At 35.6% G+C, this 11,397-nt stretch overlaps 2 protein-coding genes across 2 annotated transcripts; both read right to left on the reverse strand.

Annotated features, from left to right (window-relative positions):
- Positions 1 to 2,165: 2,165 nt before the first annotated feature.
- Positions 2,166 to 6,700, reverse strand: LOC105281178 (putative defense protein 3). The gene is made up of 4 exons (XM_011342225.3): positions 6,521 to 6,700; positions 5,716 to 5,945; positions 3,855 to 4,059; positions 2,166 to 2,460 (listed from the first exon to the last, which is right to left on the reverse strand). Exons 2-4 carry the CDS (start codon positions 5,927 to 5,929, stop codon positions 2,400 to 2,402), a joined length of 480 nt encoding a protein of 159 aa, XP_011340527.1. The 5' UTR covers positions 5,930 to 5,945; positions 6,521 to 6,700; the 3' UTR covers positions 2,166 to 2,399.
- A 269-nt stretch (positions 6,701 to 6,969) lies between these two features.
- Positions 6,970 to 11,299, reverse strand: LOC105281174 (palmitoyltransferase ZDHHC6). The gene is made up of 7 exons (XM_011342219.3): positions 11,167 to 11,299; positions 10,545 to 10,726; positions 10,311 to 10,395; positions 9,803 to 10,077; positions 9,509 to 9,721; positions 9,176 to 9,363; positions 6,970 to 9,086 (listed from the first exon to the last, which is right to left on the reverse strand). Exons 1-7 carry the CDS (start codon positions 11,219 to 11,221, stop codon positions 8,942 to 8,944), a joined length of 1,143 nt encoding a protein of 380 aa, XP_011340521.1. The 5' UTR covers positions 11,222 to 11,299; the 3' UTR covers positions 6,970 to 8,941.
- Positions 11,300 to 11,397: the final 98 nt, after the last annotated feature.

Genomic DNA, 11,397 nt, shown 5'->3' on the forward strand with positions numbered 1-11,397 from the left:
GTCGATCAATTCTAGATGGTAATTATCGGCGCACTGACTTAGAACGTAGCCACATGGGAGACATTGACGTGCTATAATTATATACTAATATAACGCTACGTTGGGTCGCCTTTGATATTAGCTGTGCATGCTAGTACAGCGTCATTCGTATCATAGGTAGTGCAATGTTTTTCAAATTTCTTATATTGCCATCGTATCATAGAATAAGCATCATGGACATATATTTTCTATCTTTGTATTTTATATCTCTTCACGCTGTTTTTTATTATATAATTTATATATTACGTAACTTTATATTGATTCATCTTACTTTATATCTTCTAAACTATTTTGATATAAATTATTTTGATTTTTCTCATAATAAACATGTACATAAATATATGAGCATGATCGAGTGCTGTTCACATCAGCTTATTATCATTTAGTTGTTCGCTCTGAATTTTTATCATACAACATGAATAAAACATCACTTTTTTTATCCCTCCATTTATAACATCTGTCTATGTGCCTAATAATAACTTCATTGATTATGTGATATACTTAACTCTGCTCTCACTAAAAAGGTGGTGTATTTCTAATATCTTACATTATATCCCTTCTCCAAAACATTGAGTTAAATGTGTCAAACTCCATTCTTTATTTCATGAAATACATTTACAACTGCAAAACGCATATTGCGTCATTAACAATTATTATTTAATATGTCTCTGGAAGAGCTAAATAGTCTGTAATTTAATATTATAATATTTGATTTATTAACCCTTATGGGGTATCGAGATTTATCTCAGATTACCGCCAGTCTTTGCGCATCTATGTATTTATGTTATCCATCTGTCTCTGTAACTACAATATGATTGATCACATAATATATAATTATAACAGCATTTACACAATTTATCATACTACAAACATTAATCATATAAGGAAGAAATAAAAAGAGCCGCGTAATGGTTTGGCGAGCGGTTGGACATTCGTGTCAACATCCGATGCTCGGCGAGAGAAATAAAACGCCAGCGTAGGATCAATTCCTTCGATCTGGCAGAGCCAAGCAGCAAGAACAAGAAAAAAGAAGTCTTAGACTTGTCGGGTCTGCCGATACTGTGTGGCCCACTTTTACCCAGCAAGCCGGTCTTATGTAACATACTCCTCGATCCTTCTGCTCACGTAAAAGCGTACTGGGTTCCATTAATGGGATCCGATGAGGAAATGGCGGAACCCTCGTCGAGGTGCAGCGAGATGTAGTAATCCACCGAAGTCTACTTACGTGTTCCCCGGCGTGACGTCCAGTCCGGCGATCCTTTAAAAGCTATAGAGTCGAGTTACACCCAAGCAATCGTGCATACAATGCACGAGATCTGATATTTTTGGACAGTAAGACAAATGTTGCGTATTATTCTCATACTTTTAACGAGTTGTAACGAGGAAGTTGCATTAGATCACATGCAAAACAGACATTTTGAAAATGTCTGTTTTGTTTTATTAATTACCAGTTATGAGTTGGATTATTAATTTCTATTCATCGATGCATCTAATTTGAATTACTTGTCTAAATAACATCTAAGAAATTAGATTATTTCTTTGTCGAAAGATAAATATCATCGATATTATATTTTTATATTTATATCCATTGCATATGCTTCAGGCAAAAAATCACGAATTACATGCATCGGTAAATATTCATTAATAATTCAATTCGTAACTGGTAATTAACAAAATAAAACTACACTTGTGTGCAGTCTGTAAATCTCATCAGAACGTTCAGGCGAAAATATAGTCTACGGAAATGCGAAGGTCGCTTGCTTATTTCCTCTTTTTTTTATCGATATCAAGTCGCGCGTATATTTTGCCAACCAACTTGAGCAATCACATTCTTTACAGGTGTTTCGAGGTAAAACGAGTTCTCCTAGGACGTCGCAGAAATCATAATTCACGTTCGATTGACCGATCGATCGTTGCGCAAGTGCGGCTGACAGATCGAGAATCTCTTTCACTTGAGACTTTCCAGCATCATTTTTTCTATATCGTAGAATAAATAAATCAGTTGCGAGAAAAAAAACGAGTATAATAAGTAAATGTCACGGTCTCCTAATAACACATTAAGAAAATAAATTAATTACAAGAGAGACTGCGATTAACACAGCACCATACATAAGACGACTAATATATTCATTTTTAACAAGTTTTTATTGCTTAAAACTCTCTGAATAATTCATATTTCCGCAACGATATACAAAAATACAAGACCAACATAAAATATACATATTGCTCAACATGTTGCAGACATATCGAAATAAACGACAGACAATTTTAGAACCATTTTATAAAAGCAGAAATTTGTCCTTTGGCAGAAGCACTTTGTCGACGTCTAAAAATGTTGATAGCATGCTGATAAATTATTATCACACTACCTGCGAGACGAGGTCAGACCAGAACGTTGCATAGTCCTTTAGTACAGTTCCACTGAAATAAAAACAAAATTTGTGTGATAAATTTATTGACATTTTAATATTATATAATAGCATATTCAATTTTCTCCAAAACTGGAATTACTTTTATGTCATGTCATATTTTTATCATGTCATATTATTAGCTACAATTCGTTGCAACATCTTGATATTTAATACAAAATGTCACTCAGTAATTTATTTTGTATTTGGACTTAATGAAATGTAAAAGCATCTTGAATTTAAGCGGATGATATTCTTGTTTTATAATCAAATCTCAGAAATTTAATTCTCGAAAAATCCTTTAGTAAAAAAAGATTATACTCCTCGTGCGTAACGCGTCTAGACATGTATATCTGAACTATTTATGGTGGCAAACATTTTATAACACTTCTTGTTCTAGACTTTTTCATGACTTAAGACAAAGTCAAAAGCTTTCTAATGTAAAGCCATGCTGACATTCATCAGGTTATTAACAAGTCTCGCGTATGCGTGCAATTGCGAATTACCGAGTGGTAAAAGCAATTACTTCCAGTGGCCGATGTCGCACAATTAGGCCCGCTGCGTCATTGCGAACCGACCGCGAATTATTGCGTGTCCATCAGTGTACGCCTCTTGTATTATCGTTATTAAATTTAGCTGCTCGCCCGTGAAACATCATGAAATGCCGAGAGTTCGGAGAAAATATTTTGGAGTTCTTCTTAATGATAAAAAGGATTATAGTCGTACGTAGTAATGTAAAAAATTTTAGTGAATAATAAACATACATATCTAGTTTTATATTAAAAATTAATTCAGTAGCTTATAATATTCCAAATTTTATTAAAGATTATTTCTTTCTTTGAAATCACTATTATTATAGAGAGAACTTTAAAAATCATTTTCGACTTTTGATTAAATATTTGATAGTCTATAATAATTTAATATAATAATTTAATATAATTTAATATAAATAATTCTTGATTTAAATGTGATTTCCATTGAAGCTATCTTCATCAAAATTTTCTAGCCAAATCCAATTATGTATAATTTATGTATGCAGCTATGATCATCTAGTCTGCGTTCATGGCATGAAGTGAATATACATAAGCGTGAGTACATACACATGACTATTATGAAATATGCGATAGACACAAGGACTGCCGTGCGAAGTTACATTACATTCAATTATCACAGCAGTTATCTCAGCCATACATGTACACGTATTTACGATATAAATACTACGTGTACATCATTGAAGTCACATCCTTTATCCTTGCGAAGAATAATGCATAATTGCACAGGAAGCACAGATCTTAACAATCGCAATTGTGACGCGTTTCATTGTCCTTGCTGCGTCCCTCGTTATTATTATAGAACGCAAATGCGTACTTTCGCTGAATATTCGCTGCTCGAAAACGCTGTACTCACGTGAAGTAAACGTTGCCGCGTGCATTCGGCGCATTCCAGATAAAGGTGGCCTGCTCCTTTTCGTGTGGATCCGCGTGCGTCACCGCGCTACACTCGGCATGCGTTTTCGCGTTAGGCGTTTGCGTCCAGGATCCGATCCATTTGTTCGTATTGGAATCACGCGCTTGCAAGAAGAACCCCTTGAATGAGGCACCCGTTATGGTGACTGAAAAATAGACGAGGCGAATTTCAATAAAAGCCGACGCCATCGGACCGAATAAAATTCGATCTGCCTTTTATCGGCGACGTCTGTGTTTGTGATGACATAGCGCATGTTGCCGTGACACATGTGAATTTTACGTGCTCAAAGCAATCGCGCGTGAGCCTGTCGATATTGGCGCACTAAAACGATTTCATATAAAAAGAATGATAGCGGGAATAACGTTCTCGCGATGGCAGTGACCGATTCATATCTCTCAAGATTTACAGAAAATTTTATCCAAACATCAACATGAATTACCAAAAAAAGAAAGAAAGGAAAAGATTATGGAACGGATTTTTGTACTGGCTTAGAAATTCTTAAATTATTTCTACTGCTTTATCTTTAATTAAAATATTGAAGAACGGCATTGTGTAAATTATATCGATTTGAAAAAAATGAGATACTCGAGTAAGAAACAATATACATAATCAGAAAATTTTGCATATAAGAATATAAATAATAGAGTAGAAATAATAAGTAAATGATAAGAATATAAATAAATCGTATATATAGATACAAAGATTAGATATAAAAATTATAATAAAATATCAATTTTTGAGGAATATATACTGTTTAGATGCATAAGTTTATCAAAGGAAGAAGACCTTCTTTACAACTACATCTCAAGTTGCATCGGCGTACTTGAATTTTATGCCTCTCTCTCGCAGCCTTCGATAAAGCGAACGCTTCACTGAACTTTAAAAAGCTTTCATAAGCCAGTATTCAACTTACAAATAATAAAACAGATATAAAAAAAAAGAAATCTATAATACACTCGAATTACATTCAATCGAGGTTGGATTGAGAGGGATTGTCATGAATCTGTAGTAAATATTAAAATAATGATAATAGATTTTATCACAGCTCACACATCGAAACTTATCATAATTTTCTAAAGAATATTATTTTCTGATTTTCTTTATATGTGTGCGCTCGTCTTCTCTTTCTTTTTCCTTTCCTTTGCCTGTCAAAAGTCACAAGATATGTTTGTCTCGTCTCAAATTACCTAAAAAGTTTTCAAACACCGGAGTTCTGATGAAGTGACAGACTTATCCACATATAATCTTGTAAAATCCATACCCGTTGTTGACACAGTTAGACGTGCATTTGCTGCGATGCAAGTTTCTAAATGTGAGTTCGCGTAATTGCGCACATCCCCTAAACTTTCGTCACAATTTTCCGACACGAGATCCGACGGCACCATCCACGAATAAATGACATCCGTGTTTAATCGCGTGTGATCACATCGCAAACTATTCTCGCGCTCCAAGATAAGCAGACGCATGTCCTTTTGTCGCCCTAATTTGCTATTGTTCCACAAATTGACCGTACAATCGAAGCTAACCGAATGCATCATCGCATCACGTTCGATGCATTTCCCGGTTACGGTATTGATTGATACAATTGTATAGCGGCGGGCAGAGCTCTTTTCGAAAATGAGAAATTGACTCGTGACACACATAGATAATGCAAGTTCACTGCTGGTAATGCAATACAAATATTTAATGCGATGGGGTTTGTTATCGCATAAATATTACACAGCGGAGAGATTATCACGATATTCAGATAATATGCAGTAACATAAATAAATCTATGAGCGCGATTGTGCGTTTAACTTACCCGTAATTTGAGAATTCGGTTCATACTGTGACGACGTGGCCAGTATTTTATAAGGGCTCGTGTTTGGCGGTTGCGATCGCGCTTCACCGTGGTAGGGTTGATTAGGTCGTGGTTTCACGCAAGCGTCCACCGGTGCACCGTCCGGAAATCCGAGGACGGAAATTGCAGAAAAGACAAGCGCAAACAAGATCGTGATGTAGCCGATAGGATGCATCTCTTTCGATCCACTTCTTTTATTTTGACGGCGCGAGTACATGTACAAGAAAAATCCATTAACAGGGATTGTAATCGACGAGAGAGCCAGAATACGTAACATCTCTAGTAATTATATGTGTAAGTGCATACAATGTATGTATTCCCATTGAATCATCAAATAGCGATTAAAATCTAAAATTCGATTTACAACTTCTTTAAACACATTGCATTACAACTTCTTTAAACACAAATTTTTTTTAAGAAATACCGATATCTTTATATGTGACATTTTGTAAAAGCGCCTATTGTTAATAGAAATATCTATAATTGTCAGTATCAGCTTAAACTTAAACTCGTGGCTCACGCAATTTATATATATGTGATTGATTTGATAAAACGAAATGTTGAATACACAAATCCAAGTTGAAGACACAGGAAATCTCATAGAGAGAGCAATATATTATTTAAGAGAGATTTAATAAATAACACATTCCATCAATGAACCATGCAAATAATAATATGAAAATAATAATATAAAAATCACCACTTGTTTGCACACAAATAAATTAAGAGATTTTTCAGGACAAAAAGGATAAATTGGAAAACTTACTTGATAGACTTTGCTATTATACAAAAACCGACACAATAGTTCAATGAGAAAAAAGATGTCGTCCTCGTGACAGACCCGCACGTAAGAAACTGCGGTACCGGATCTGTTGACGGCAAGTCAAATGTTGGCAGGATCCCACCATAGAATCGCAAAGCTGTACACAAGCCGCTTTTGCTAATTGATCACTTTCACTCGATCCCTTCGTCGATCCTGTAACCGGTTCCGCCTTGTTCGTTTAGACGAACATTTACGAGCCTTTTTAGTTTCATATAATAAAAACTACATTGTATCTATTGTAACTGTTAAATAACAATACTTAACTGTTTATGTATTACAGAACTGTAATTAAAACTATATTCCTTAAAGAAGTTGAAGTTTAAATAAAAAAGATTCAATTAAATATCAAATTAAAATGTTCTAATAGACTGTTTATTCTACGAAATCTATAGAGTTTCACATAGGAATTTTATTGATAATAATAATACAATTAGTTCTTTCGTTAGATTTATGTACATACTTTTTGCAGTTCGTAGATATTTGTAAATATTAATTTTATGTTAATAGATGATATATTAAAACATGCTATTCTAAAACTACACTAATAAAAAAGATTAAAACAAACGATACATTCAATAAAAACTGCGTGTTCTCAGGTACCTTCGATGTAATGCAAATAGTGCAGTGTTTGCATTTCTTTTATTGAACACGACAGCTTTTATCGCCTCACATTTTTGCGAAATAGAATATACATATATTATTTGTCCACTGTTAAAGTTTGTTTTTTCTAGTATTCTATAGATATGTTTATATAGTGTTTGTCCTCGTGATATTCAATCTCGCATATTCTTAAGACTTGCTTCACAAAAGAATATTTAAACACTGAAATCTTTCTCTCCAATGCACAAAAGAGAGAAATTCATATCTTTTGTAGTTAAATAATAAAAACGATATTACAAATCGAAATATATATATCAATTGATACATCGACACAATGTGTGCAACTCGCTATTTTTGTTGCGAAAATATACTCATTTTATGACATATAATCTCTTTGACATTTAACTACAACATTTACTCACTCAATAAACAGCATTCACAACAAATCGAGTCGTTGCGTACTGCACTCATATTTCGCGAGTCTAATATGATCCTTTCACTGCCGATTATTAAATGTTATATGTATCCTGTAACAAATAAATCGTACCTTGCATTAGGATCGTAACATTGACCTTTGACATATTTTTTTTTTTGGCACTTGTTTGCAAATTATTGCTTCATAGTACTTCGCGTTCCTTACTTAATATCATATTTTTAATTTTAATTGATCATAAATTGCGCATAAATTCGAATAAATTTTATTGAAAATTAAGTATTGCGTGGAAATAATCAAAATAAAACAATTAATATCATTCTCTTATCTTGTGAAGCAAATATTGTATAACAATTAGCATGTAAAATGTGTTTCTTACATCTTAGAATGTTTTTTATTTATTCTATCGAGATCATTGAAACATAGTAATAATGCAAAACGCTGCGTTCGTGGGCAGCCGATCGTATTGCATGTTAACTGTTCGAACGAACGCGCATAATGTAGAAGCGTGCGCACGTTACGTGTATTTCATACATACACGCTCCGTGTGCGATACATGCATGGTAGGTTCACTCAGTCACTGTGACTTTTCACACCGTATTATTGATTTTCCACAGCCTTTTCAGGCCGTTGGTTGGTACGCGCTAGGAATATTTCTTTCAGGTTGTCGCGGACCCGATAGGAAATTTATTTGCATTTATTTGTTTTCCATAACATTTTAAATATCTTCCCTGTCGTCTGAAGTAAACATTTTCTCACGATAATATTTTATTATTACGTAAGAAACGAGCATGAAATCACAACAACAATGATTCGACAGAATCTCAGTGATTTTATCAAAACAGGATCTGCTGTTGTTAAACAGCACACACGTGTATTACATGTAGACGTCACGTACACCTCACATACAATTAGTATTATATTAAAATATCAAATATCTTAACGTATATATTAATATATAAGAGAATTTAATGATCATATATTTTATAAACATGTAAATATATTAGTACAATATGTACATATATAGTCTCGTACCAAAGTCATTATCCTAAAAATAAAGTATGTAAAAGTACTTTAGTAAGTAAAACTTTGTAGACGCAACAAAAAAAACGTTAATATAGAAAATATATCTTAAGATTTAACCTAAATAAATGCATTAAGTCTCTTAGTACACACATACAACAGAATAAACTATACAATTCTTCTCCATTAGGACAAGCGACACGCACTCCCCGCATGCAGTCCGTAAAAAATAAATGTTATAAATAATCTTTCATTCACACTTTACACCCTTTGCGTCAGATAAATATCGTCATCGATACTTCCGAGGCCTAATCGTCTTTAGATAAGTTATCTGAATTGTATGGAACATTCTCTATTACTTCGATCGCGCAAGGCCGCGGTAACCATCCTCTTATACGTTTCGACCCCACGTCTTTTCCACCTTTCTGCATCTTTTCTCCAAATATCCAGTGTCTGAAAAAAAAAATAAATTTTTGTAAGAAGGAATTTTTATGACGAGACTTGAAAACTTTAACGCCAGTCGTAAAATTAATGCAACTTACTTTTTCCAGCGTGTCACGATCACGATGTCTCCTACATTCAACTTGATACGGGGTTCATCAGTGCACGGCGGATGGCAGAATACACTGAACCCATGTGTAATCGGAAACTTCGAGCCCGATGCGGCTTTTACAATCCTATATCTACGCGCTCTTTTCCGCTTGTCCAATTTTTGCGCAAGCTGCTCTTTCTGTAAAACAATTAACGCGTATTTTAAATTAAGACTGTTGTATATATTATGTTGTGCAATAAATCACAGATCCTTCTTTTACACATGCTTTTTTATCCAATCAGCAATTGCTGTACAACGATGCATTGTCACTTTCAGAATTTACCGTTAACGTGTACTGATCGCAGCCATCGATAACCGGCCATGAAATACCATCGCCGACGGGCGAGCAGTCCCATGTGAGAACCTGGCGAACATTAAAACGCCATCCGTTCGAGTATGGATATACAAACTTCGCGTCCGTTTCGTCTCGCCGATACCGTGCTTTCTCCAAGATCCAATTTTCTATTTCCGTTCGATTTCTCACGATGGCTAGAATCTGTGCGATGTTTGAAGAATACGCATTAGGGTCAAGTAGAATTGAAAGCCGCGAACGAGAGCGCGGCACGATATCGCTTACCTGGAAATACAGCAACATCCCTACCGCAAACACAACACCGATTGACAAACCGATACTGAATATTACTAATATTAACATGTACACCGACGGTGGCGGAAACGACAATGGCTTCAGAGATAGCACCGTCATCACCCAGGAGATCAATATGACGGTGGAGACGCAGCAACCACCAACTGCGCTCGCCAAAAATGCAGTGAAATGCCCGTGGTTGTAATGTCCAACGCACGTATTTATCCATGGACAATGATGGTCCATTTTCATCACGCAACGACCGCCTAAAAATAAATCAAAGAGATATAGAAAAATTAAAGTGAGATTGATGACGGTAACTTGGAACTACTGACGGAGCAACATACGACTATACACGATTTATTTATCAGTAATTTCGATTAATATATAAGCAATGAGAAGATGTTTGTCTGAGTGATATTCATCCAGAATGTTTTAAAATTTACTTGATTTCGAAACTTATTATCAAAAGAAGGTACATCGTTTATATTAATCTTACATTTTCTACAATGATGTGATCTTGGTGCCTTGTATCCTTGGCAAACGGTACAGTATTGCAAATATTGTATGTCTGCAGCTTTCTCCTAAAAACATATTACTTGATAAGCAATAATGATAAAGAATAACATTAAACATGATAATAAAAGACTTATGATTTGATATTTAAATATATTAAAATATATAACTTCTTTTTATCATCTAAATAATGCAAGATTAGATTAACAAATATTACCGGCATCCATTTCAACGTGAGATATCCGGGTCCTTCAAAGATCGCACTCATAAAGTGAAACAAAGCGGAGCCACTAAGAGCAAAAAATAAGAAAAAAATACCAGCAGCCAAGACACTCTCTTGCGGCGACCACCATTGCCTGCTACAATGTATCGTCATCAGCGTGATTATCTTTATCATCCCTGCAACGCAGATACAATACGAGAGAGATTACAAGCCTGCCGAATCATTCATCGTACATACATACATTCGTACTTCGCGCGTAAGTCACGATCGATAACAAACATCAACATGGGCGCGGTTGAATGTATATTTTTGCCAAAGCAAAAACCAAAATGAGCCTAATAAATAATGAAAATTCGATCGCGACGAGACGTTACATTTAAACCGACCGCATGATTACCCGTGTCATCGTCCCGTCGCACCTAAATTTGCGTAAGAAACGATGCGAGAAGTCGCGTCTCCATCACAGGCCAGCCAATTTGAACGGAGTCAACGAACCGCACGGCGAATTTAGCAGCGAGTCCGTCGACTGCGATTTCGCAGCGATCTCGCGACTCGTCGATCGACAAGCAACGGCAAGAATAAAGAATACAGTATGGTAGGGACACCTGTCACCTACCCAGGGCGGACAGCGGTCCCCAGTGGCATATCTTCCTCAATGGACCAACGCACATGTTGTCGGCATAGAGCAACCGGAAGGTGACCTCGTGCTCGTGCTTGCCACTCGATATCCATACGATCCGTCGATGCCGGTGGATTCAACGGCGACCGGCGTCCTCGACTAAATCCTCGCGACCCTCGCGTTCCGAGCTGTTCCAGCACGGTATCGTTGTCACGGTGTCGCGTCCCC

The sequence above is a fragment of the Ooceraea biroi genome, chromosome 5, assembly GCF_003672135.1.
Source record: "Ooceraea biroi isolate clonal line C1 chromosome 5, Obir_v5.4, whole genome shotgun sequence".
Lineage (NCBI taxonomy): Eukaryota > Metazoa > Arthropoda > Insecta > Hymenoptera > Formicidae > Ooceraea > Ooceraea biroi.

Excerpts from the sequence above, each read along its gene's own strand:
- LOC105281178 (XM_011342225.3), bottom strand. The coding sequence starts at position 5,929 with ATGCATCCTATCGGCTACATCACGATCTTGTTTGCGCTTGTCTTTTCT. Across the intron at positions 4,060-5,715 it reads ACCGAATTCTCAAATTACGG|TCACCATAACGGGTGCCTCA; the intron begins GTAAGTTAAACG and ends TCTATTTTTCAG. Across the intron at positions 2,461-3,854 it reads CGCGGCAACGTTTACTTCAC|TGGAACTGTACTAAAGGACT; the intron begins GTGAGTACAGCG and ends TTTTTATTTCAG.
- LOC105281174 (XM_011342219.3), bottom strand. The coding sequence starts at position 11,221 with ATGTGCGTTGGTCCATTGAGGAAGATATGCCACTGGGGACCGCTGTCC. Across the intron at positions 10,727-11,166 it reads GGGACCGCTGTCCGCCCTGG|GGATGATAAAGATAATCACG; the intron begins GTAGGTGACAGG and ends TCTGCGTTGCAG. Across the intron at positions 9,722-9,802 it reads GGATGTTGCTGTATTTCCAG|ATTCTAGCCATCGTGAGAAA; the intron begins GTAAGCGATATC and ends AACATCGCACAG.